The 27,838-nt window shown below is 43.8% G+C and overlaps 1 protein-coding gene across 11 annotated transcripts in view; it reads right to left on the minus strand.

Annotated features, from left to right (window-relative positions):
• AGBL1 (AGBL carboxypeptidase 1) overlaps positions 1-27,838 on the minus strand; it is a 365,053-nt gene that overhangs the window by 317,394 nt on the left and 19,821 nt on the right. For 8 of the 11 annotated variants that reach the window (XR_010347512.1, XM_064388768.1, XM_064388763.1 and 5 more), the window contains exons 3-6: positions 26,809-26,955; positions 26,038-26,169; positions 23,583-23,676; positions 3,199-3,236 (exon numbers count right to left, since the gene is read on the minus strand). Coding sequence is in view for 10 of the 11 variants with exons in the window: in XM_064388768.1 (XP_064244838.1) it covers positions 3,199-3,236; positions 23,583-23,676; positions 26,038-26,169; positions 26,809-26,955 (411 nt within the window). In the remaining variant the exon portion in view is untranslated. Of the gene's footprint in view, positions 1-3,198; positions 3,237-4,472; positions 4,585-23,582; positions 23,677-26,037; positions 26,170-26,466; positions 26,732-26,808; positions 26,956-27,838 lie in introns of those variants that run through there. The other 3 variants (XM_064388767.1, XM_064388766.1, XM_064388769.1) reach the window with 3 other exon arrangements.

The raw sequence follows: 27,838 nt of genomic DNA on the forward strand, positions 1-27,838 counted from the left end.
ATGCCAACATAAAAGGAAAAGAATGACAGTGATTATTTCATCCCAGCAGCCACAAAATATAATTTTTGTCGTTTGATAAAAAAGTGGGTAAAAGGTTAAATAAAGGTTAGTTGATGGAAGATGGGGAGGAAAGAGTAGGAAAATGAGAGATGAAAAGCTGTGCAAGAAGATAAAGAAAAAGAATTTACAAAGAGAAGGGAAAGGCCATCAGCAGTAACTGCTGTTAGCACACTGAATGGTCTTGATGAAATCAACACCATCAGGAGGTCACCACAACCTGTCTGAAATTGCTCATTACAATTTTACCAGGCAAGCATTGCACCAAGGGCCCTGCCTGTTTCCCCAGCCTTCTCCCTCAATATCTGCTCAGCCAATGCCTCTGAGAGTAGCTTGAGCTAATTTCCTTACAGACATGCACGCCTGTAATTCTGGGAAGCACAGATAGTCGGGAATAACAAACACGACCAAAATTAGATTAAAATAACCTGCTGATAAACAAATTACTCACCCAAAATACACATTGGATTAGGCACGGTGGGGATCCCTATAATCACATCGCCACCGTGTGGCTCCTGCTCCCTCACATTCCCTCCAGCCTCAGCACCCCTGGCTTGGGTTTGTCTGTGCTTGGGTAGCCAGTGTCCAGCTTTATTCCACTGCCCCCAAACTGGGAATGGTTTGCCTGGTTTATTCTGGGATTTGGGGTCACTAAAAGCAAAGGACCCATGGCCAGGAGTGCCCTGGAGGGCATCCCACATCTGCTCAAACAGGTTCCAGCCCCTCCACATCTTGATCTCAAAGACACAGGAGTGCTCCACAATGAGCTCCTCGGGCCTTAATACAGAGCTGAATCAAGATATGAAGACACATGTACAGAGAAGAAGTAGTGCAAAGCCAAAGGAGACTGGAAAAATTGGCATGTTCACTCTGGGACAGAGAGACTTTGGGAAAGTTGCAGTGCCTCACCCCATCTCAGTTTATCTACAGCTACCAGGATCTGCCTCCTCTCCCCACTATGGCCTGTAGTGAGCATCTAGAATTTAAAGAAAGAAGAATGGACATGAGTAACAGTGGAAAGTTTGATTGTAACATCCAAGAGAAAGACAAAAAATCTCCTTATGGTCTCACAGCAATTCAGCACCACTGTAGGTATTTACCAATCAGAATGTTCAGCCTTATTATAGAGTCAGAGTTAAGATGGTGGAGAGACAGCAGATTTCAAAAAGGCAGCCAGGCAATGGAGGAAGAACTTGCTATGAACTGTTTGCTGAGTGCATGTGGGCATGGCAGGTAGTGAACAGCACCTGGGAGAGCAGCATGCAAAGTCTGGTAAAATACTCTGGGATGTTTGCAAAGAGACAAGTCAGGCGTGAGAGACTAACTGATGATCAGACAAGAAATGTCTTCTCCATATCAATAATCTGAGCTTTCATTGATAGAAAGGTGCAGCACTGCCATTAGAAGAGACTTAAATTTATACTCCTCCATTATCCACCATCTCTTTGATTATCACCACGTGGCAGTCACTGGATACAGGAACACAGCACAATCAAGGTCTCTCATCTCTTACTGGGCTTCCAAGCATTTATTCCCTGTTGTGGATGAAACACAAGTTTGTTGTGCTCCATCATTTATTTCTTTAGACCATCTTATACTTCCCCCTCTGAAACACAACAGCAACAATTTCCCAGGTCCATCTGGGTTGGTAATTTTTTCTTACATTGATGTCTCTTTCCCAGGCATATCTTGCTCCTTGCAGTTATGCACCTGATAAGTGAGCATTTAGCATCAGCTTCTGTTAGGAAGGAGACAGAAGCCAAACAGTTTCTAGCCAGCTCATGGCTCTGCAGGTGGACAAAGTCTCAAGTGGAAGCCTGAGATGAAGATGGATGTTTCTGACTCCATCAGGGAGACACACTGCCATCTGCCTGCTCCCTTAAAAACTGCTTTGTCAGTGCAGCTCTGCTAAAAGCAAGAGGGACACCGAACCTCCGGCACAGCCCCATGGATAACCACAATCCCCTGGATCTCTTTGGGCTGGAACACTCAAGGACAGGCCTACAGGGATACCCCCAGATTGCGATGTTCTTGTCCCGTCTTACAGCCTTCAGCAACATCAAAACAATCCCCCACTGTTTCCCAGCAAGGTTTTCCCAAAAAAACCTCACAATCAGTCTACCACTTCACTACTGTAGCATTTTCCAGGATTCCTGCCTTCTGTTTAGTTTGCATCCCAACTAAAACATGCTCAAATGCGTCCTGGTGCTTTTCTGTGTACAGCTTTACCCCTGCCTTCATAAGCAATTTTAAATGCTATAGCATTCACCAGATTTGATTCCTACCTTTCCAAGAATCCCTGCACCACTGAGGCCAGGGCCACAGATATGTTAACTGTGACAAAGAAAGATGTCCTGGTGCAATCCTGAAAAATAACTCATTGCTCTTCCAAGAATGGGGAATTTATCTCAAGGAACCAGAGCTGTTTCTCACATCTCCTGACCCACACTTCCCAGAAGACACAACCTGCTCATTTGTATGCAGCTATCAGAGCAGACTGCTCCAAAAGCCTGGAGCTTCTCCTGCCCTGAACCACAGAACAAGGAGAAAAACAGAATACATTCTTGTCCACTTAGAACTGCAGAAATAATCAAAAAAACACCAGTCAGGCTGACTTCTGGTACATGATGCTCTATTTGATTTTACAGTATCAGCACCATTTCCTAAATTCCAGCTCCAGTACCTTAAAAAACAAAAAACAACCTTAAAATAGATGATGTCTTTCCCTAAAATCACTTTACCATGCACACCCAAACAGCACTGCTATTATTTACATCCTTTTCTCCCTTTCAATGGAAGAAACAACAAATTGGGAAGAGAAATTATTTGTCACTGGCTGGAGAAATTCCCATTCCTCTCATTATACCAAGCCGTAGGACAACCAATGGTCTCTAAATACTCAAAATGAGGGTCCAGCCTGGCTCCCTGGGCACTCAGGGCACCATCTCCCACAGGGCTGGGGCACTCCAAGGATCAGAACTGGTACAGGAGACTCCTGCACTACTGCCTCTTTCCTGTGCATTGTTCTTTGGGACCAAGGGATGAGGGAATACCAAGGGAAAATGAGTTCAACAGGATCAGTCTGTCCAGCAGCACAGCACAGAAAGAAAAGTCAGAAAGAATATGAAGAAAAAAGCTTACTTGATTTCAGCAGAGCTGCCAGAGCCCCAATGGCTGCCCTGGGGAAAGAAGAGAGATGGAGAAATAATGTCAATTTCTTCAATAATTTTTGTAACCTTCATCTTCACAGTCTTCTGGGCCAGGCTTCCCAGATGGTCTAAACTGACAGTTTATGATGGACTTTGACAGAACTGCAATGTTTTACACCAACAGAGGATCCAGCCTCTGCAGCTGACTCAGTTATTCTAAAAGACCATTAGCCCTCTAGCTTTACTGTTACACTGATTTGTAGTGACCATTAAAATTTAAAGCAACACCCACAAAGTGATCTAACAAGTCTTTAAACTGCTGCCCCAGAGCTTTTTCTTTGTACCAGAAACTTAACACTTGCCCACTCCAGACACAAGTGCCTCTATCTGCATCAGCAGATAACTTCCATATCAAGCTGGGATATCAATGTCAATATTTCCAGCAAAATCCCACTCCTTTTTATATTTTCTCAAAACAAGCTTCACCCCATCCTCCCTCCCAGCTTTAACTGAGAACAAAACTGAATTTCTTTGAATTGCAATCATACCTTGCATTGCAGGGGTGTGTAGAGGGCCCCACTCAGAGAAGGACTGGTAGGAAAAGTGCTAAAGCTCTGTAGTAAGACTGCTTACAGTGAGTACGGGCAGGGACAGACATTTCTGAGGACCTTCTGCATCATTTCATTGTGCAGGAAAGCAAGGGAACCTGCCTGACTGGTTTGGCTGGGAGCTGGTCACTAACATTTGCAGCTTGAGACGTTCAACTGAGACATCCTTGTTCCCCAACTTCTGGAGGCAAGTTCCTTCCTCATGTGGTAAAATCTCCATCCCAGTTGTCTCACAAAAGACCTTTTCCAGTCGTGTTCTGCTGGAGCAAGATCCCTGTTCTAACATGGCTTACTGCATGTGAAGCTTCAAGTGCCCAGAGCTGATTAAATAAATACAGCTACAAAAACCTCCATGTGCAAGGATTCCTCAAAGTGTAAACTCTTTACAAACCAATCCCCAAATAAAATTGTATTAAATTCCATACTGAGCCAATTATCATCTTGCAGAAAATAACTTTTTTTTTGTCACCAAGCTCCTGTTCTTTGTGTGTCCTAACAGCAGCTGAGACTAAGATTCAAGAGCTGGTTCTTGCTGAACATCTCTATCTAAAGTCATTCTTTCATAATGAGTCTGTCAGAGTTCAGCAACAGCTTTGCAAACTGAAGAAAACACTCTCAAATAGAGATGGAACAGGAAATCAGTAGCTAAAAATCTCACCAGTGGAAGAAGAGCCATGCTGTCATTACTTCCTTAGCTCCAACTGAACAGCAATTATTCAGATGGTGAAGGAGTAATGTCATCCCCCAGCTATTCAGCCTGCTCAGCAAAGGAACACTCTACAGCCACCGATCACTGAGTCTCTCCACAACTTCAAAGCCCAGGACAAAGTAAACAACTCTAAGCAAATTAAAATTCCACCCAGAGCATCTCCCAAAGCTCACACTCCAGTATGTCTTTAAAGAGAGACTGCTCTGCATACCTATATTTTACTGGCCTAATGTGATGTCTCAATCACCTGCCAGAGCAGCAGAGCAATGGAGGAATGACCAGAATATCTCTGGCTCCAAGCAGAAGAGTTCTCAGTATTTCCTCCAGGCATCTGTTTTATGTTGTAGGTGCTTATGAGCATTGCTAAGAGTTTCAGCAGAGCTACACCACTGTCATAAAGAAGAAAACAGTGTCAGCAAACCTCCCTTCAGACAATAAATCAGTAAATCTGGATATTCCAGTACTTTTGGGGGAGGTCTGTGAACAACATTGTATGCAGACAACTTCATTCATCCTCAGAGGATCCCAGAATTCCCAGAGCATGTTCTCAGTCTAATCTCCAGTTCCAGCTGCCCAGGTAAGGCCTAGGTGCAGACCCAGTAGACTGACTCCAATGATTTGCATTTCTTTAGAAGAGATTTTGAGATGAAAAAACCAAAACAAAAGATGAGGATAAACTGCAAAACAAGTAAAATAATCTTAAGGGATAAAACTGACTTACCAAGAGTAGATGAAGCCAACCTAACTTGGTATCTTTCTTTGCTAAGAAAATCAACTTCTTCTACACAAGGGAAATGTGATAGATCAATTTATCTGTACTTCAAGAAAGCATTTGATATGATGCCACACTGAAAATTATTAGCCAAGCTGGAGAACATGGGGATTAGTGTAAGAATTACAATGTGGGAAAGGAATTGGTTAAAGACTAAATGACAGGAGTTGTGCTGGAAGAGGAATTATTAGTCTAGAGGGAACTTATATGTGGAAGTCCTCAAGGATCTTTTGAGACTGATCTTATTTCAGCTTTTCATTAATGACCTTGGCACAAAAAGTCAGAGTATACTAACAAAATCTGCTGACCGTGTGAAGTCAGGAACTGCTGCCAATAGCAGGGAGTTCAGAATATCTTTCAGGAGTAACAAGATGTTCTTGAATTCTGAAGGAATAGAAATGTGATGAAATATAATAGTCAAAGTGCAAGGTTAAGCATTTAGGGTTTAATAAGGATTACTGTTATGACCAGGGGCTCATAATTTGGAAATGAGTAGAAGGACACCCTGGATATATGAGCCCATTAAGGGATAAGGACAAGCATAACCAGCAGGGTGACAACCATGAAAAGGACAGATCAGGTCTCAGAAAACCAGTGGAGAAGGGAGCATGGACATTCTCACAGAAGGCTTCACCTGAACAGCTGTGTGCAGAACTCAGAAGGAACCATGCAGACACCTGCCAAGGAGATCATTATGGTACCAGAGACATAACTCATTAGGAGCTCAAAGATCAGAGTTTAGTCACCTTAACAAAATGATAGCCAAGAGACAACTGGATTGTTCCCTTCAGACACTCTGGGTGTAAAGAGAGAAGTAAACACTGAGGAAGGCAGAGAGATACTTAGGCTGAGGAAAAAATTTGGCCCTAGGACAAATGGATATAAAATGGCCATGAATAAATTTAGCTGGAATTGAAAGGATGGGTTTTAAGCACTGGAAAATGAAGGCATGAAACATCCTCTTGGCAGCAATGGGACAAACAACCTAATGACTTTGAAAAGGCAGTCTGCATTGCTTATAATGGGACTGCCAGGCCCACTTGCCAATGAGGAAAGGGTCTGAGAAAAGTGACCCAGGAATGACTGTACCCCTATAGCCTTACATTTTAAACATAGATATAATGGGAATGAAATGAGAAATATGTATTCTAAGTGCAGAGTTAATCAGCCAGCCCAGAAAAGAGCAGCTGCATCAGCTTAAGATGGAAGTCCAAAGAGTCCAGTGTCCTGTGGCCAGCAGTGCCAAGGAAAGCATGCAAGGCCACAGTGCTAAAACTTGCAAAACAGATTCAAACTCCAGCAGCCTTCAGTCCAGAGATTCTATAAACTAGCAGGGGTGCCTTTGGGAGGGGTTTCAGCTTTTTGCTGATTTTGCTTCCATATATTTGCCTGAGAACTTCTGAACTTATGTAAACTCTTAGCATTCATAATTATCCTGGAAAAGGACTTCACACCTACATTCGTTTTAAGTTTGGACTTTCAATCAGCATTGTAATTTGCACATTAAGTCAGGTGTTAGCCACCCCCAGAATATTACCTATCTTTGATGCTGAACAAAACCAAACACACAAAACACCTTTTGGGAAACAATAAATCATAGAAGAGGAATAGAATCAGAATAGGCTTTCACTGAAAGCAGCAGCAAGACCATTGAAGCATCAGCAAGGCTACAGCAAGCCAGGCAAATAGTGTATGTGATAACACCAGCACTTCTTAGCACCACCAACAGCATCTTTGCTGGCATCAGGAGATATAACAAGATGGGTAAGCCTGGGACAGGAATGCAGAGAGAGGCGTTCATAAATTGTGTACAAGAGCAAGGACAGGGCAGGAGGAAGATGAGAACAGGAGGAAAAGTTTGAGAGCACAAGAAAGATGACTTGATGAGCAATATGCCAGACCAGAGACTTTGATAGCATACCCAAAGCAAATATCTGCATTTGTCTCAAGAAGGGATGAAGGGAAGATGAGGGAGATGAGAAAAAGGGATTAAATAATCAAAAAAAACTTGCCAAATCTGTCCAGATGCCTTCCTCTGATTTTCTGATTTCTGTGGTAATACATTAGCAAATTCTTAGCTGTTTCATCAAGTCCAGCATATCCCAAAGGAGGGATTTATATATTAACCAAAAAAGATGTATAAATAAAGTTGCACTATCTTATAAAGCATAATAATAAATGCTGCTCCATAATCAGAAAACATTAAAAACTCCCTGTAGTAGCAGTCGAGACAGCCACTCTGCAGAATGGAAAACTTTGAAGTGTTTCCAAGTCAGCAGCTTGGATATCTGGGCAAGAGTACAACGAGCAGACAGATAGACAAATGCAACTTCCAGATCCTTTGCTTAGGAACCAGGAGCAACAACAAAGAAAAACTCTATGGCCCAAGCCAAAGCACAATTGGATTAGCCAGTAAAACCAGACTGTTAAAGAGCTGGACAAAGGAGCCCTGTGCCTAGGTCACTCTTTCAGATCTGAGCTGCCAGGATATTTTTTGCTGTAAATCACTGCAGGCAGAGGAGGCTGAAAACCAAGATCCCTTCTGTTTTCTTCTGCACTCTAATCTCAGCTCATAGCACAAGGCACTATGATGGACAATCCTGGGCTTGTTTCTGTCTCTTGAAGAAAACAGGACTCCTGAAAATACAAAACCCCACTCCAGAAGAGATCCAGGGTTGACTGCATGGAAGGATTTTAATACCCACAGAATATGGTGGTGCAAAACCACCCAGGACCAGCCTGGAACTATGGACAGGGGACAGCAGAGAAGCCAAAGACTGAACAAAGAAATGAACCAAAAGGGGTCTGCAGATCAGCCCCCAAGTAACCTAACCATCCTTCCTTCTGTGAAATTGTGCCTTCTACATGCTAAAACACAGAACACCCTCATCAAATTATTGAATGAAAACTAATGACTTGGTGCTTTATTATTAACATCTTCAATCTGATGCCTAATTCCTTACAGCAGTTGCACCTGGATGATAAAGACACAAAGCACTATTTTTATAGAAATGTAAGAAAAAGTTCTGCCCTGGCTGAACCCATGTTGGTCAACTCTTCCTGCCTTTCACCCTGCTATTTCTCATATACACACTTATTGCTGTCATGTTTCTTTATACCACAAGCAGTGTGGAGAAGGAAACCTGCCATATGTATTTGTACAGCACTTGGCACAATGGACCCCTGACTCAGAGCTCAAAACCCCTAAGCTTCCACAGCCCCTCTCTCCAGACAAAATTAAATGGCCTCAAGTTACACATAACCTGGCTGCATTTTACCTCAAACCCCTGGGACTTGTACTTAACCACAGGAACTTATCCAGTCACAGGACAACTCACTGTAAAGATGATTTCACACATAACAACTGAGACATTCAGAACGACATGCAGGTACCACAGCAATAGGTGCTTTACAAATCCTACCAGAAGGTAGATCTCATCTGAGGCAGATTCCTCGAAAGTCATTTCCCCCATGGCCCAGAAATACAGATCTGAAATATCCATGCACTGGCACAGTGATTTGTTTTAAAGACTTAAACCCAGCAGTTTCACAAGTCTTGGAAATATGGGTGGGGAAAAGCTGCTTATGCTGCTGGCATTTTCATAGCAGTGCTAGTCTAGGACTTAGGCAAAAACACCCATCATCTTGTCCTCTTTAATTCCAGCTTGTTAGCAAGGCACTAAAACTTACACTGAAGGCAAAGTTTTCTTACAGTCTGCCATGTCCCCCACACTGCCAACAGGTGGAGTTTGGATATCCAGCTGTTGTGTACAGATGTGCTTTCAGTATAATGCTGAAAGATAAGGGGACAAAACCACACACTCCTTTTGTAATGGAAACATCCATTCCAGTTCCCAGGTTCAGCTCAAAGCCTTCACTGCAGCATCTTCCAAACATCTCTGCCTCTCTGTCAGGTTAAAATCAGAGAAAAGGCACAGCCTTCCAGCCTCTTTCATCTCTGCCTCCCAGAAAGAAGAGTGACTCCAGGCTTATCCTCCAGGCATCCTTACAAGTATCCTACTTTTCCTTGTGTACAAGTACAGAAGTTGAGACAGCTGTATCCTAAAGAGTCAAGCTATTCTTTACAGCTCTAAATTAAATTAGCTTCAAAGTAGTAACAAAAAAGAACAAGGTACATGAAATGCACTTAAAACCTTGCCAAAAGAATACCCAGGCATTTCTCCCAGTGCAGTGCAGGGCTGGCACTGCCTCCCAGGCAGGAGCCATACCTCGGAAGATTATGTCAGCTCTCTCTCCAGGGTCAGATGTCACCAACATGGCTGAGGCATGTCTGTGACAGCTTGTCATTCACATCAAGATAAAGGAGCTAGAAGGTTCACAATCAGACAGAATTCTTAACAAATTCATCACCCAGGCAGTTCCAGGCTGACAGAGTGAGAACCCAGCTCTCCCACCCCAGGGACACAAGGAAGAAGACTGGGAAAGGGGGTCAATACTACCCTTGATTGATTATTAAGGAGTGGTGAGGACACTCATCGAGGCCACATCTGCTAATAAGCACCAGCAGAGCCCTGTAGAACATCTCATACACAGTTAAAATATGTCAGGGAATGTGGTTAAATCCCCCTCCTTCCCCCAGGCAGCTGTCTTCCACTCCCAATCCAGTTCTACTCAGTTCAAAAGAGCCTGGTGTTCTCTTGGCTCACTCCTTAGCTGTCATTTTATTTGTAGCTCATCCATTCCCAGCAGCTCTTTGCTCTGGAAACCAGAGGGATTGACATGAACACTCTTCTGACAGCAGAGTGTGTGCTCCACACATGGGGGAAGACACCCAACCTCAATTTATTTTTTTTTTTTTTTTTTTTTTTTTTTTTTTTTTTTTTTTACTTCTGAATCATTCAGCCTTAAACTATTCTGAGTTCTGTACACCCAGAGGAAGGGTAGGGAGAGGGGCACAATCTCTGCATGATGAAGTCAAATGACAATTCTTGGTGACATACCCAGAAACCCTGGGCTCAAATCTCAGCAGGACAACTTGGGACTTCTTTAAGAGAAATTGAACTGCAGATGCTTTGCCACTAGGGAGTCTCTGTTGGTGAATGATTCAGGTTGAGTTTGGGGGTACCCAGGGGTTTATGATGCCAGAAAATAAGACTGCATACACACCATATTGCTGGCAAACCTCTGCAAGATTTTCATCTTATGAATACTCTCAATTACTGGCAGTGAAATATCCAAGGGCAGCTTGTGTTGCTGACAGTCCAGGTAGAGAAGAATCTAACATGTCACTGCTTGTGCCCAGGGCTGTTTGAGAGCATAAAAGGGAGGCTGGTTTCAATGCAATCAGGGCTAAGAGCCATAGCTCTTCCTGACTGCTGGTTAGTACAAACCATCTCTAAGGCAGCAGTAATCTCAGGGTACAACATCTTTAAAAAGCACTTTGTAGAGAAAGGTTCCCTTGAGCTGTGTTTTAAATAGTCACCTTTCCTACATGGAGCTAGGCTGCTGCGATGGATGGGAAACCTGAGTTCTCATTTCAGCCTTTTCTGTGCTTTTCAGAATTTTTAGGTCTGGGGTTTTTTTGAGAGTTTTGGTTGGTTGGTCTTTTTAACCAAAGAAACAAACACCTTTCAGAGAAGCTCATTTAAAAAAAATGTGTACAACATAAGAGACTTGAAAAGGACATGAATTATGAAGCTGAAGGACTGAGAAAGCATCATCTTCCTTGATCTCTTCCAAGAAAGAAGGCTGACTTGTACAGATGCCTTCTCTTTAAGCAAAAGTCAGATGTTTAAGAATAAAAGAAGGAATGACTTATTTTGAACACAAGATAAAAAACACTGTTCTTTTTAATCTGATGGCATTGTTTCCATATTACAAGGCTTAGAAATAGATCCATCAGTCTGAGTTTAAATTGCACTTCACCCCTCTGGCCCTATTCAGATGAAGCACATCCATAAGGTCCAGCCAAAGGAAACTCAAAGTTTCAAATCTCTAGGGAAGAGGGCTGGATTGCAGAGGGTTTTTTGAATGTGCCAAAGCTGGAAGCTGTTTCATGCAGCAGGTGCAAGTGCAAAAAGAAGCCTATGAAATTAATCTTCTTGCATGCAATGCATTTATCAATCCCCATGAGCTTCCCAAGGAGATATCACTTCCCCTGCTATTCACACAGGTCAGGCTGTTTCTATCCATTACCAAATACCAAAGGATGGTGAACAGAGTTGGACCTGCCTGAAAAACTCATATGCAAGTGGAATATAAACAAAATATGCAGAAGAAAATGTGCAGAATAAGTCACCAAATCTTTCCTGTTTCCCAGTTATTCCCACTTTTCAGCCTCTAATGATTGTTGTCCCTAACTACATCCACACATAGCTCTCCAGCACTAAATTCAGTGTGAATTGGGGACTTGACACTTTGTTGGTCCTGACTGATGCTGTCAAACAAGAACCTGCTTGGAAATACTGGGGTATTCATTTGTATGCCACACGTGCACACAATACTGAGCTTAATTGGCATTATTAAATCAGCCTCAAATTGAGAACGATGCATAAACATGCTCCAGAATCACAAAGTAACATTCTCTTACACATTCACAATAGGCATCTTGACCTGAATTTAAAAGGCATTTCTATGTCTAAACATGCAGGTAGCACTCAGCAGGATTTTTCAAAGCTCCTTTGTATACTAAGGTCAGAACTACCTTTTAACTGTACAAGTTAATCCATTAACCTGCTGAGAGGCTCTCTTTTAAGGTTGCATTCCCTTTTATCTTCACACATTTCAATATCTCTGAAAATCTGGACATTCATTCAAAAAATTCAAGTCTCACCTAGGTACCTTCAGTCAGTGCCAATAGCCAGTGTTAAGAAATTTATCAAATTATATTTTGTTCTAGAAAAAATGCCCATTTTACCCACAATGTGTGCCAAAACAGAGGGCTGCAAAACATATATAGAATGCTGCTAGAAATGCACAATACTGACTAGTTTTGCCACAGGCAAGCATGAAGTTTCAGAGAGAAAAATATTGCAGATGCAGAGCAGGAAGAAAAGCTTATTAATTTGCCTGGGATTTTCAATAAGGATTTAGCAGAAAAAGCCATCTTGCTCTTCACCTCTCTCTCCATTCTGTGGTTTGTCTTGCTGGATAGTGAGGGTGGGGATACTGCTGTATTGTGCAGTACATTCAGAGATACATCTGCAGGAAAAAGAGCCAAGGTGGGGAAAGCAGACAGCTTTCCCACTGCCCTGCAGCAGCTTTTGGACCTAAGACTTTCAGGGGAGACAGAATCACTTGAGGATTGTGAGCAGGCTCACCCAAAACAGAGCAGATGCTGCAAATGGGGATGCATCTTCTGCAGAAGCTGTCCCTGCAAGCAGGCTGAGCCACCACTCCCAACACCTGCTGTGACCCTGTCCTTGTCCTGTCCTCGTCTCCACAGCTCTGCAGGACAGAAGTGGGACATCTGACTGCAGGGAAGGCAACCTGCAGGCTGCAGGTCAGAGATGAGGCTCTCTGCAGCCACAGTTCCTCGAGGTTTGCAGCATTTCAAAGAACAGCCTGTGTAAGACAGCAGTGGGAACAGCATAGGAAGGATTCTGAGAAAGAATGAGATGTTGTTTTATTCATTTTCCTAGAATACGCAAGAGCCAGAGAAATAGGTTTAACTGCTAGATCATCCACACAGCACTTTGCCCAGCTGGTGCCTGAGGCTCAACATGGAGGAAAAGACTTTGAGAGGATGGGCAGGAAGAACGCCAGGGCAGCCACAGCACAGCCTCAGCTTCCCTCCCTCATCTGCAGCTGAGGGGATTTGAGAGCAGGCAGTTCACACCAGCCTCAATTGCAACACAGGTCACTACAGCACCATGGAACACGTGAGGCTGATGGTAAGGCAGCATTTGGCTGCTGAGGTTAGACCCAGCCTAACCCTAACCCCCATCTAGCCACCCATAGACTAATGAATTTGTTCAGTTGCACATGTCTAACTCCTTATTAAGCAATAATCTGGTCACATCATAATGCCTGTCCTTGACAGCATTTAGCTAGAATGTTTAAAAGGAAGATAAAGTTGGTAAATGTCAAAACGCAGCACATACTGGGTCAAATTCTCATGATATTTGCTGTTTGAAAGCTTCCATGTCACACTGGCATAACTGCAGGGGCTTTTTGAAGCAGTAATTTGTAGAAGCCTAAGTAATGAAAGTTAGGGGTTGGGGTTTTTTTTCCCCTTCTTTTCCATTGGAAATCTTCCATTTGATATAATCCAGCCAAACTCTGGGATCTGAAAACAGACCATATCAAAGCCAAGGCTGGTAGAACTTAAGGTGTAAATATAATACTGAAGCAACAGGGATAAAGAATTGAAATTAATAGGAAAAGCTCTGAGCATCATTGGGATGGTTCTTCCACACGCCTGTTTTTTCTACGTAATAAAATCTGGAAGGTGGTTAAAACTGGAATGACCACAAATTTTTAACTGCAATTTTAAATGATGAAAAACAAGGAGGAAATTAAGCTTTTGACTAGACAGTGACAGCTGTTGTGCCATTGCAGCATATGCCCTCTGGTCCACACAAAACTTGAATTGTATCCCTTCAAAACAGAAAAGAAACACATGCATTTGGTGTGTTGAAGCTATAGGATGATGCTCTTTTCCATTCTGCAATAACCTGTCTTTTGTTGTCTCAGAGCCATGACCTTTCCAAGGTTTGCACTTCAGGGGGAGTTTCCATTCCCATCCCCAGAGCTGCAGCCACCCATGCTGGGAATCAGCAGCCCTGTTCTTCCTCACCAGCCACTTCCTCAAGTCTTCAGGTTCTCCCCTCCACATTCCAAGCCCTGCCTCCAAACACCTCCCCCAGCAGCTCAGCCCTGGGTTTATTTACAGATTTTACTGGCATTGCTGCAATTCCGAGTGTTGCCCTGCAGATAAAGAGATTGGGAAGAGCTGTGCCAGCATTAGCAAGCCAGAACCCTGTGCTGAATCTGTGCCACTGCTGTTACAAAACTTTCTCTCCCTAAAAAATTCATTTCACCTTCACTGGCAAACATTATTATTTATTTTCTCTCATTCTCTGTAGTAATTGTTTAATAACCATTCAAAAGAGTTGAAAGACTGAAGAACTTTGGAGCTCTCTTTCACTCACTGGAAATGAGCCTCCTGTGTTGCCTCTATCTCTAAACCCAGTTACCCTGCTGCTGCTACAGCTGGTGAGGCTCCAACAGTGCTATCAGGACAGGGAACCCTGCAGCAGAAAGGCTGTTGCTAAGGCTTTGACACTGTGTCATATAACTCTGCTCGGGGCAGGTCTAATCACTGCTGTGCTTTAAAACCACTGATAGTTCTAGAGACTGGCTCACACTCTACCTGCCAGCACTGGTGGAGCTGGGGAAAAGCCTCAGCAACCACAGGAAATTCTTGGGGCTGATTTCCTTGTAGGGACAGCATTATGCAAATTGCTTCTGTAGAAGTTGTGCATTGAGACTTATTTTCATTGTTTCTTCCAAATTTCCCTTGTCTATCTTTGGATTGAAAGGTTTTGTGGGGGGGATTTCACAGCTGCTTTCTATCCTCTTCCTAAGGGCAAGAGGCTTCTGGGTGGGAGGAGAAATGGCAATAAATCAAGTGAAAGACAAAGAAGAAGAGATTCCTGGGCTCTCACATGTGCTGACACACAAGTGAGTGCCCTCAGCTTTATCTGCTCACTCTCTGGCCTCTATCAGAGATTCGCGTCATTACCCAATGCAGTGATTTCCGAGGGGGAATTCTTTCTTTGTCTCCTTGGGAGACAGGAAAACCAATGTAGGCAAACAGGCAGGGTGGGCACCCGTTCATCATCTCTGCATGCACATTCAGATAGGCTTTGTTTGGAAATCCCTTCCCTCCAGTCCCCATCCTCCAGGGCTGCCTGGCTGAGGTTTTCTGAAAGCTTGGCACATCACAGCCACCTCAAACATGATTGCAAGGTCACATAACCACATTGCTCAACCCTCTCCTCACTGCACCAGCTCCACATTCACTCCACAGCCCACTTCAGCCATATCCCACCTGAACATAAAACCTTTCACAAATTCACTACTGTTCTTCTCTCCTCTTTCTCATTTCCCCCATGTATGTTCTCACTGAATGCCTCAGACAGAGCTGAGTGTACCCTCACTACCCTTAGTAAAGCATGAGAAAGATGTGGGTTTAAGTGTATGAAAAGTCTGATCTCAGGTGACTTGTCCACAGCAATATACAGGATTTCAGGTTAACACCACAGACACAAGAGATCCTTTGTCCCCTATCATTAGATTTTTTGCCTTCTTTACTCTTATAGCCCCCTACCATTGGTGAAAGATCTTCCTGCACCTCCAGATCAGGAGCCTGCCCATTCCACATCTCACTGAAAACGCACCAACTTCCAGAAGTCATCCCAAGCCTTCACTTCTTCCTAAATTATGAAATCTTTTCTAATCTTTCTAGCTGTGTTCTAATTTTTTAAAAAAAATTTAATAATTCCACTCTGATTTTGACATGCTACTTACAAAATGCTTGGCATTTTCTCACTAGTCTTCACCTAACCTCCTGTGGGGGACTATTATATTCAGCTGCAAGACAGCATTAGTAGTATTAACAACTCATCTAACTCTGGGAAACACTCAGAGATGCAACTGATGTATGAAATCAAGTCACACCTCCCATTTGGATGGAAGTGACAGTAGATTCCATGGGATGGTTACAGGGGATATACACCTCAGAGAGATCCTAGGAGGCAGGGGGATTGCACTGAGGCACCCAGGTGTTAGTTTTAATCTGGTTAAAACAAAGACCAACAGCGAGACAGACACAGCAACATGAACAACACTCCCAGACTGGATAACATGTCCTAAGAACCTTGGGCAGCCCACGCTAGAGACCCTACTGCAAGCCTGAGCATTTGTTAGGAGAAGGAGGAAGATTAAAGCTCAGGCAGAGGGAATCTCCTGGCCAACAAACCCAGAGTTGCCTGCAGTATGGACATACCCAAAGCCATCACATGAGCCCAGCCATGAACTCCATCTGCCATAGCCACTGGCTGTGAAAAGCCAACTTGAGAACAGCAGGGACTTGCCCTCACAGCATCTTTCCAAATATAGCACTCTAGCTCACCAAAGGGGAGAAATAATAGGCAGGCAAAGAAAGGCCTTCAGCTGAAAGCATTGTTTCTCTTTCAAACTCTGGCGTGAAAATAGATGTACAACATTAGCTAGGCCCAAAAGAAAAAGGCAAACAGCTCTTTCAAAATAACGGTCTCACCAACTTGCTCCATTCATAAATCAGTTCCCCCCTTCCCGTGACATATAAACTTAAGCTCAGAAGTGAATTTCTCTCTATATAATGCTCGTTCACCAATTTTTAATGCCTCAGAGGTGGGGGCATCTGTGGTGAAACATGCCATTCCAAAGGCTACCAAGAGGTGGCACCAGGATTTCTGTGTGCCCCGTGTTCACCCAGACCTCTGGAACAACCTTGGGAGATGCAGTTCCTCTCCGCCTCATCAATTCCTCATCTATTTTCAAATCTCGCCTGAAAACATCTCTTTTTCCCTTGTCTCTACCTCTTAATTTTTCAATTTCTCTCATCAACTGCTATTAACAGTACAATGCCAGTAAAGTGTAATTCTGAAATGCAACTCTATTTGTTCTGCAAAGCAGCACCAGTCTGAAATGAGATTCTGTAACTGATTATTGATATTAGAACAGGTCATTCTTTGAGAGAAACCACACAGACCGTAAAAATAATGAAAGAAGGAACTGCATGAAACTGGGACACCTCTGGCTCCAAGATCATTTCTTCTATTACAATGGCTCATTGCAATAAATTTGCACAGTAGGGTTTATTTACTTATCTTAGTGATGCAACCATCCCTGCTTCATGTTATCTGAGATTTTAGTCAAGTTGAAGAGACACTTTATATAAAGAAAAATTTTCAAGACAACACGTTTTCCTTTGTTGCTGGCATTGTCTCATTCAGAACAGTATTTTCTAGTTTTATTTAACAGGACCTCTAGGATAAATCCCATGTAGATCAAGGCCAGATGGGAAGCAAGTAATTTAGCTGTGATAGAGCTCAACAGAAATGTTTTTTCCCTTCCTATGAATTTTCTACACAAATCAAGTGAACCAAATAGTGTCTGTTTATTCTCAAAATGCTAAGCATTGATTAATTCTGACCACATTCCAATAGAATCATGTGTTACTTTCCAATTAAATATCCAGACTGCTCAACATGATTAATGACAAAACACAGACTAACAAGATGAATTAAGAATGATTTGCTTTTGATCTTCTATCAGGAACCACTGCCAAATAAACAAAGGCATAAAGCTGTACATAGAACATTTCTCAAAAAGAACCCATCACAACAGCTTCTCTGAGGTCGAAGAGGAACCTGAAAACCTGAACTAATCACCATGATTGTGCCTTGAGTTTCTGCTCTTTCAAAATACAGTCTGGCTGTGGCCAGATACACCACATATTCTTCTGATCAAGAAGAGAACAGCTGGAAGTTTAGACCAACCCAGGAGATGGAATTGCACTAAATGTTTATGGTGGTCTACCAGCAAGACAATAGGATTAAGCATAGGAAAAAACCTAGCTGCCTGCACTGGGGTCTAGGGCACATTTGCAGTTGAATCTTTTCCATGTGCCTCTCTCTTGCCTTTCTCAGCAGAAAAGGCAAGTTCAGTATTCAGCTCATCCCCAGTATATGTCTCCTCTCTTTGTCTAAACAGCAGAGTAATATATCTATAACCCTATATTCAAAGCCTAGTTTGAAGCTGTGTACAGCCTCTTAACTTACATTTTCAGCATTTCCAGGGTCTTCATATTCTCCTTGGTCAATCTGACACAATATCTGATTAAATATGGCTTTTAGCTTTAGAGGTGCTCTTTGATCACCTTGGCATTTCTCTTTTCACTTGCATGAGCTCTTCTTCCCGTAGTCAGTAAAACTCTCCTCAGCTTCCACTATGACAGAAATATGTGATACAGGAATCACTTCATGGCCATGGCAACAGTACCATCAATATTCCTGCATGTTTCAGGCTCATGAATCCCTCTCCACCTCAAATCACCTCTGAGCACTTATCAGCAAAGAAAAGACACCTATGGTATTCTCACTCTTCCTGGGTTTTGAGCCCTGACTCCACTTTACAAATCTCTTTCAGCAACCTTCTACCTGACCCAGCTTTAAATGCCCATTATGCCACTTCCAGGTTGCCCACTGAAGACTCATCCTCCACTGCACAGAGAGAAATAAATGTTTGCAAGACCCCAAGTTTCTAGAGGCAAACATTTACCACAGGTGAAGAGAACTTGCTTCTTTTTCCCTTCAGTATGTAAGGAATTCAGACATCCACCTCAGGTGAAATAGAGTTACATGGGAGGATTTCCTCCCTTTAATGAAAAGGGAGATTATCAGCAAGCATTTGAGGCTCTGGAACTACCAATAAGCACCAAACATGAGAAGAATTGTGATCAAATGTCAGAAGTGGGTAATGCTGGACATGAGCAAAGGCAGATAATTTCTGCATATCACATTTTCTAGTGAATTAATTTGGCACCATTCCCAGACCCTTTTTATTCACTTTCCACTTTTAATTAAGTAGTCAAACTTTACTGGAATAGCCCAATGTAGAAAGCCAAGTATTCTGAATACCCACAGAAAGAGTTTTTATTTCTGATGAATACTCACTCTTGTTGTAATCTTTCATACAGGGTTTATGCGAACACTTACCGTGAGCCAGCTCTGCTCAGTATGATAAATAGATGTACTCATAGAGGTTTGAAAAACAAAGACATTTTAACAGACTATCCAAATTGCTTCAATAAAACTGTGCACCAGCCTTTTAACAGCAAAAAAGGAAAACATAATGGAGGGAACGACCAATGCAACAGTCATCCCACCATTTGCCATCTTCTAAATGGCACAGGTCTTCCTCTTATGAAAGGAGAATAAACTCTGAGGGTTTTGTTTTCAGCCTCTTTGATACTCCATTTTCAACATGAGGAGTCCTAGAAGAGCGTGCACAACATGAACCCTCAGACGACTCATGGCCTCCAAAGCCACTGGTGAGGATACCTGGCAACCTGGACAGAGTCATTCAGAAGGGACCAGCTCCTGGCTGACCAGAGAGCAAACATCTCCCACTGTCGCATTCCACAACCCATCCAAACACATCTCAGAACAAGTAAGAGGGGAAAACAAGCAACAGTGTTAAAAGGGACACTGGAAAGTAGGAGAGAGGTGGAAGCTGTGGAACATACAGGGAATAATAAGGATGAAAGGTGAAAAGAGCAGTGATCATTGCACTGTGTGAAGCATCAGAGATGCTACATTAGAGAAGGTGTTGATGGAGTGAAGATTTGAGCATCCCACACACACTCCTGTCAGATATCCCAGCTACTGACACAAACAGAGCTGAGAAAAGCAGAACATCCTCTGGCTTTATTTTAAACTGTCCCTGTAAAAGGTATCAGGAAAACTCCTCTGCAGCACAGCATCATGAGAGATGGACAAGACAGCCTAAAGTATTGGATTTCACAGTGGTTCACTCAAGAGATCTCAACACCACAGAGAGTTCCATGTTTTCTCCATGTAGCTTTTACCTCAGATATGGATAGTTCTGGAGAGATCCACAGTCATGGCACCAGCAAGCTGAAGACCTCAAATGCCTAACTAAAGCCAATAAAGCCCATGAGTCACAGTCTCAGGGGAATCAGAGCTACTTGGCACATACCCAGAAAAGGTCAATTGGAGCATGGGGAGACTATTTCTAAATACCCCAGAGCTTTGCCACTGGGAAAAATAAATAGAACTATGTATCTTGTTTCCACATCTTAGCAGGCTAAAAAAAAGCTCTCACAGGGCACTCTCCAGGGCAGATTCTTAAAGTGACCTTGGCCCTGCTGCTGCCCAGGGCAGGGGAACGCGGGTGTACCCACCAGAGCAGTGGTGCATTTTCAATGCTGCATTCCTGGCAGCTGATCAGAGAGCCAGGGTAATCTCAGCTCCCACAGTTGCCGGCTGTTCCCTCACAGCAAAAAGGCAAACCATGATGGCACATAGTTATGAGGTGGAGAGAAGGTACCAAGAGCAAGTAAAAAGTGAGGGTCAAAGGATTTCTGGGACAATATTGGAGTTTTCCTCTGTCAGCAGGTTAGAGGCTAGTGCTCTCTACAACTTATAGGCAAAAAGAATCCAATGTTTTTGTGACCAAGAACTACACCAAAATAATACACTCCCAATTTCAACATAGTCACAGCCACTTTGGGAAGAGCTGCACCAGTGTCAGATAGCTGGGAGCACATGCTGAGCTAGACAAAGAACATGACCCCTTTTTATCCTTTCTCACCAGCTCAGAAAACCCATCCATAAGTTCCCCACCCCAGTCACCTCATAAAGCTTTAGCTAGAACAAGTTAAATCATGAAAGGACATTTTTTCCACACATACCTACCTCCATTTTCTGATGAGCTGCAAAGATGCTTAGGGCTTTCAGACTGCAGCTATTCCAGGCATTTGCTAATGCTGGGAGAGAAGATCTGTTACCCACTCTACAGTCTGTTCTTCTGGTCTCAAGGCCTAAATTCTTGCCAACAATATCTCCTACAGCCACTTTCCACAATGAAAGCAGCACTTCCAAGTGAACTGCAAACAAACAGAGCCTCAACTGACTAAGGAAAAACTAGTGCCTTTTAATGGGTTGCAATTGTGTTTTGAAACAAAACAGGCTTGTGTGGTTCTTCTAATGTAAAACAAGCTGTTCCACTGTGCCACTGAGCTTCTCAGCTGCCCCTGGTTATGAAACAAAAGGCACAGCTCTGAGCCCTAGGCAGGCCAGATGGGTGGCCACCAGGTTTCAGCTGATTTATGGTTCTTGTTCCTTAGACCAAGAGTAGGTGGGAGTTGAAAAGATTGTGTAAAGATTGTATGCACTGTTTGCACACTCATGAGAAACATGTTTTAAGAAGAGCACAGATATTTTAGGAATTACAAAGAAAATTACGAAACTGAACTAGCAGTGAGAAAGCTCAGGTAGACAAAAATTAATGCACAAGACACCTTTTTCCAATGAAAAATAAATTGAAGCTTTTCAGTAATAAATAAAAAGGCTTATTATCTGCAAAATGGGATTTACTGAGGGCAATTTTGAGTTTGATTTTCTGGTGTTTGTGTCTGTGTTCCAAATGGAAAAAAAATCCACAGAAGAATTCAAAACAATCCTTGTACACCAGATAAAAGGAAGTAAAAGCTAAATATTGCATATTGACAATGTGGAATCATTGAAATCAAAAGCAGCATGTTTCTCTGATTGTTTCCCTTAGAAGTGAGTATTTTAGAGCATTTATAGACTACATTTACAGCAACCCTCAGCAGCACTCCCTGCATCTCCAAATGTATCTCAGCAAGAAGCCAGGCTAGAAAGGTGTGACAGATACCAAGGTTTCCACTTCCTCTATGGTAAACAGTCAATGGAAAATAAAGCAGTTCTGCACAAAATTAATTTTAAAAGCCTTTAGGCAGCCAGTCCCATTGCTTAACAGAAAACTGATGCAGGCCCAAGTCCCATCACACACAGATCCTGGCCTATCACAGAAGCAGAACTAACACTGGTCTAATCACAGCCAACACTTCCACAGGAAGGAAAACAAGGAACTGAGTGGAATTTGCTTTGTTAAGCATGGGCTTGGACCCATCAATCACTTTTGGTTGTGTCAGAAGCCAAGCCCAGCTCTGAGTCTAACTCATCCTGGGCACCCCTGTCTTACATAAAACAGTTCTCCAGGCTGCCTAAATCTTAAAGTTATTACATGAGGCCTGATGGGAATGTTGAAGGATACTCAGATATCCTAGGAATAATATCTTAGTGGTAATATTCTTTGAGTTGGGTGATATCCAAACATCTGTGTAATAAACATCCAGTATCCCCATGTAGAGGCATCTCAGGTACTTTGTCTAAGAGAGAATTGAAGCTGTGAAGCAATTCCAGGTACTTGGCACTGTGCAAGAAAGCCAAAAACACAGGCAAAAGTGAGTTGGCTTCCATCAACAAGGGAGCTGCAGGAAGTTTTGCATCTGCTGGGTCCCCTCAGTGTCTGATTTAGGATAGCAAACAGTCCAAAAAACTGTGTCTCTTCAGACATGTAGGCAGAGGAATGAGAAGAAAGCTGCACTTAGCAAACAACAGTGCTGTGTGTTGATGTGCAGCTTCAGCACTGGTGGCTGGTGGAAATGCATTCAAATTCCTTCCCAGCTATTGTGTAAGTCATGATATTGAGAGAACTGATATCAGTCTTTGATGGTAACAGCAGGATGGACATTATTTAACACAACCAGGGTGACTGGCCCCCATTTCAACCACAGCTAAGCAAACTGTGGCCAAACTGTTCTGTGTCTGTCCATCCTTCTCACCTTGTGCTCTACCTGAAGCTGCTTTCTCAGTAATCACCAGCCATGGACATCACCCATGTCAGGTCCATGCAGAAGCCAGAACTGGCTGAATGCTGCCTTGTCCTTGCTGGCACATGTGCCCCACAAGCCATTGCATATCCCAGCAGGAGAACTGGCAGGTTCTGTGTGGCTTAAGCAAACGGGATTGTGTGGGCACAGCTCACAGCAGCAAATTCTTCCTCCTGCTTTTAAAGAGCAAGCCAGAGATATGTGTTTTGCTCTCATAAAGTTTGCCTTGAAAGGCATCTGAGGAAGTGGTCAGAGCAGACAGCTTGGGGACTAACATTCAGCATTGAGATGAAGATATAAAATGGACTTGATGTCTTCAGAAAAGAACTATTTGAAATATGTGGGATGGGCTTAAAAGCAGATACAAATTAATACTAGTATGAACTGTCATACTTCAAAAATATCATGATGACCAGGTCATGGCCCTCTGCAAATGGAGGATGAGGCAGCACTGCCTTGATTCCACTCCATCTACCCCCAGGCTGATGGTGGCAGGCAGTTCTGGCTGAGTGGGAGGCAGGAGTGGCTTGTCTGCTGCCAGCACATGCTTCTCCAAACCCAGTTGTGGCTGGGAAATGAAGGAGGGTACCTTGCAATCAAACTGCCATCACTGTCTAGGGCACACTACAAATAAAGGGCCACCAGCATGAATCATATGATGAATCACAGCATTAACGTGTCCTTCAGGGAACTATTTCTGCCTCTTAAAAAACCCTGCAGATTTAAAGTGAGTGGAAACTGCATACATTTCTGATTTCTTTGCCTCTTCAAGTGGAACCAGAATTTTATTTCTTGCTGTCCTGGAAAGATGAGCTCCCTTGGGGCTACTGCCTACCTGACCGTCCTGACGTGTCTCTTGCTGTAGGGAGTGATGACTTTGAAAAGCAGCTCCATGGCTCCATTGATGCCAAGCATAGTTCCCGTGGTAACTATGGCAATAAAAGGAAAAAAGCAGTCAGCTCTGAAGGAGGCAGCTGGCAAACATTGCTTAGAAGAGATGTGGGGACGAGTAGCTGCCCCTGGGGCTATGAGCTCTCTGGGCTCCCATCTGGACTCCACAGGTCCCCTTAGATATACAGAAAGTGAAGCATAAAGCTGTCTGTGGACAAAACCTGAGCCAAAATCAGGTGCAAAACCAGTCCTGCAGATCTTTCCCAATTTCCCCAAAGCCCCTTTTCCTGTAGACATTGCACTTTCCAGAGAATAAACCATAACTTTAAAAGGGTCTTCTTCCAGAAAAAAAGTGACAGAGCTCAAATTCATCCCACATTTCCTACATGCAACTCAATGAGGACAGTTCATTTGATAGGGGCTTAAAGGGCAGGGTTTTCTTTCTGTGCTGTTATTCAGCAGAGTGGAAGTGAGTTTGGGGGGCTTCTGAAAGCAGTTTAATTTCATCTAGAACAATTTTCCCTTTAATCCTTCACCTTTTAACACACTAGGAACAGTTTTAGAGACATTTTACAATCAGTTTCAATACCTAATGCATAGGCTAGGTGTTTAGCCACACCTCCCCACTGAGGGTATCTCTGTGTAATGAAGGAACAAATACAGCCCTGAAATATTAAATGGATGCGACCAAGGTGAAAGGATCAGTAATCAACAGCAGCCAGAAGGAGCCCTGGCTGCCTGCCCACTGCTGGGTTTTGGCTTTTTTGTAGATATCTCCCAGTGGTCATCAGAGAGCTGCCAGAGGGCTCATCATCTCCTGCTGTCCTCCCCTGTCCCTGCCAAGCTGTCCTGTGATGGAAAGCCTCCAAGGCCTGCCAGCTACATTCACACTGGCTGGCAATTCATTAGAGCCAGGGTGGTGGACAAGGCTGCTGGAACTCATCCTGCTCCAGAGCAGGATGTGGGCAGCCACAAACATCTGGTGGCAGTGAAGGGAGTAGCCCAGAGAGGGGCATGAGGTGAGGCAAGGACTCAACTTTACGGCTTTCATAAATAAGCACTCTCAAGAGTTTTGTATGGTTTTGGCTTCCTTTAAGTTCCACTCCATAATTTTTAAGTCTGGGAACATGTAATTCCCTGGTTTGGTATCACACCCATAGATATTTTCACCTAACCCCCTCTGAAGCTTCCCAGCTGGGCCACAGAAGCTACAAATTCAAAGTTATTAATGGAGAGTGCTGGAGATACCTGGAGAGTAACAGAGATGCTCCAGCAAAGATGCAGAGCTGGGGTTCTGGGGTCTGACATTAACAGAAAGGAGGGCAGGCTGCAGTGTGCATCCTAAAACCTCTGCAGAAACAGCAGCTGAACTGAGTGCAGGTGCACTGAAGCAGGGAGCAGGGAAGTAGGCAAATCATAATTTTGAGTGAGAGGCAGCACAGGGTCACTGCACAGCTGTGAAACCCAAATAAAGGCACATTTCATCTTCTGGCTTTGGCTGCATTTTCAGCCACACTCAGACTTTCAAACACTGCTTATCACAGGGAGAGGGGTTGAGTGTTGAGGCTTGGCTGCTTGCCTGAGGAAGCCCAAAGCATGAAGCCAGCTCCTGTCCAGGCAGAAGGGACCTGCAGGGCTGGGTGCCAGGAGAGTTAAATCTCAGGATGCACAGAGCAGACTGCAGACAGAATGGCCATCAAGAATTATCTGCTGGGTGAGGGATGTAGGGAAGGAGAGGAAAGGGTTAGAGTGAGCAAAGGGAAATTTGTGCTGACGAGCTCAGTGTTTTATAGCACAGAAAGCCTGTATGAATCTGTAATGATCCCAAGAGAGAATACTGGAAATCCCATTGCTTGAATCATTTAACATGAGGGCATTGCCAAGCAAGAAAAGCTGGGAGAGTGAACATCTGAGGGGATACTGGCCAGATGACCAGGATCTAATATCTGCTTCCTGGGGGACCTTGAATAAGTAACAGATTTCTCTCACCCTCTGCTTCTCCACCCTTGTGGAGCTGCTCTGAGGATCAATAAAATCAACAATAGTGAGACATTTGGCTGTTATGGTAATGGCAACTGTATAGAGACTTAAGATACCCAAGTCTTAGAGCAAAAGAATTGACTGTCTATATTCCAGAATAGGAGATCTTTGCCATGAATATTTTTCACTACAGCACTTTTATTTCCATAGCTCACAGATGAAATGCACTGTAAAGGCTGCATAGGCCCCTTGAGGAGCACCTTTTTCTAAGGTTGTTCTGGCTTTTGTGCTTTTCTGTATATTAATGGTGCATGCAGGCACTAACCCTACCAGGAATAATGTTTCTTTGCATTGAAATGAGTAAAAAAGAGCCCTGGTTGCTGACACATAGAAGAAAAGAGGAAAATCCTGGCACTCACCATTAGAAGCACAAACCCGCAGGACCCAGAGGCAGTGGGTGAGGTGCAGGTGGTGGCCCAGGTGTCTTCTTGTCAAGCTCAGTATTATATCAGTGGCTTCTGCCTTCTGCACTTTAAGCCCAAACTTCCTATCTGTGAAAAGAAAATGAGAATTAAACTATTGCAAAAGCCAGGTCATTGAAGCTGTGCTGTTAAACGTGTTTATAAAGCCTTGTAACTCAAAATCTTATAAGAAAGGCATTTGAATGTATCAATGAGTTAAACCAATATTAATCTCACTGAAAATGGAAAAACATGGGGTTCACTTTGAGTTATCATACATGAAACAGAATATTCTGGATTCAAAAAGACCTTTAAAGGCCACCTAGTCCAAACCCCTCACAATGAGATGCATCAGACAAGGATGCTCAGAGCCATGTCCAACCTAACCCTGAATGTTTCCAGGGATGGGGCATCCACCACCTCTTTGGTCAACCCGTGCCAGTGTCTCATCATCCTTATAATGAAATATTTCTTCCTTACACCTATTCTCTTTCAGTTTAAAACCATTACTCCTTGTCCTGTAATGGTTTAAAACCATTACACCTTGTCCTGTCCTGTAAAATATCTGTCCTGACAGATATTTTAGTAGGGCCTGTCCTACAGGACAAGGGGCCTTGTCCTGTAGGGACAGGCCCTACTAACATATCTGTCCCCTTGAGCTACTGGAAGGCTGCAGTGAGATGATCCTCATCTTTGACCCCTCCAGAAGCCCCCAGCACCCGGCAGTACCTCGTTGTCCCACCCTGGCCAGCAGGCGCAGCAGGGGCAGGAGTGGGCCGTGCTCGGGCGGCTCTGTCCGGGCAGCCGTGGCCAGGGCCTGCAGCAGAGCCTCGCTGCCCCCTTTGCTGACCACGTAGTGAATCCTCCGTCCAGTGCCTGGGGAAGAGAGGAGAGACAGCTCAGAGCATCCCCTCCCTGAGACACAGCTGTCACAAAGCCTCAGTCTGCAAGGGGCACACGGAGCTTCCGTGGCCTTCAGACAATGTTTGAGTGCCGTGAACGCGCGAGCTTGGCAGAACTGGCCGTGAATCTCTGGTGTCCCCAGCCTGGGGACATGGATGGTGGAACTGTGTGCCCTGCTGCCTGTTACCACGGCAGTCCTTGTCTCTCCAAACCCACGTGCTGCAGAAGTTTTTCAGTGTGCATTGAAATGTGGCAGAGAGGAATAAGCCGAGACGCCGACAGGTTTCAAAGCAGCAAAAGGCTCAGTGATCTTTTCTTAGATACTGGAAATTAAACAAGGAAAGAACTAAAGCTGCACTGGGCTTCTGCCAAATGAAAAGGAATCCTAGGGAAGCCTTGGGGACAGCTTTCAAATAAATGTAGGTCTCCAAAGAAACCACACTCTAACCCTGGGAGCCTTACTGTGTTAACAAACATTGATCCAGGCTCTGTGATTGGGGGATGCTGCTCCTTCAGTTCCTAGGGAAGAGCAGGACCCCCTGTTCCCCTTGGAGGCCATCCTTCCACCCAGCTAAGGAAAAGGGCTCCAGGGCTCCAAAAGAGAGGCCCAGATGGACAGGTGATGTCTCTGGTGGGGCTTCCAGGAATGGGGGACCCAGGAGGATCCAGCACTCACCGATGCAGCCCCCACAGCCTGGCAGCTTAGTTGGGCTGGAAATTGTTTAGTAGATTATAATTTTGTGGTGGAGCAGAAAGGAAAAGGAACTTGACAATTTTTTTTAGTTCTTTTGCCGATACACTTATGTTTTTTTGCAGCTTTGAGCACATAAAGTGACATCCATTCCCTGCAGCCCCA

This window comes from Passer domesticus, chromosome 14 (assembly GCF_036417665.1).
Source record: "Passer domesticus isolate bPasDom1 chromosome 14, bPasDom1.hap1, whole genome shotgun sequence".
Taxonomy (NCBI): domain Eukaryota; kingdom Metazoa; phylum Chordata; class Aves; order Passeriformes; family Passeridae; genus Passer; species Passer domesticus.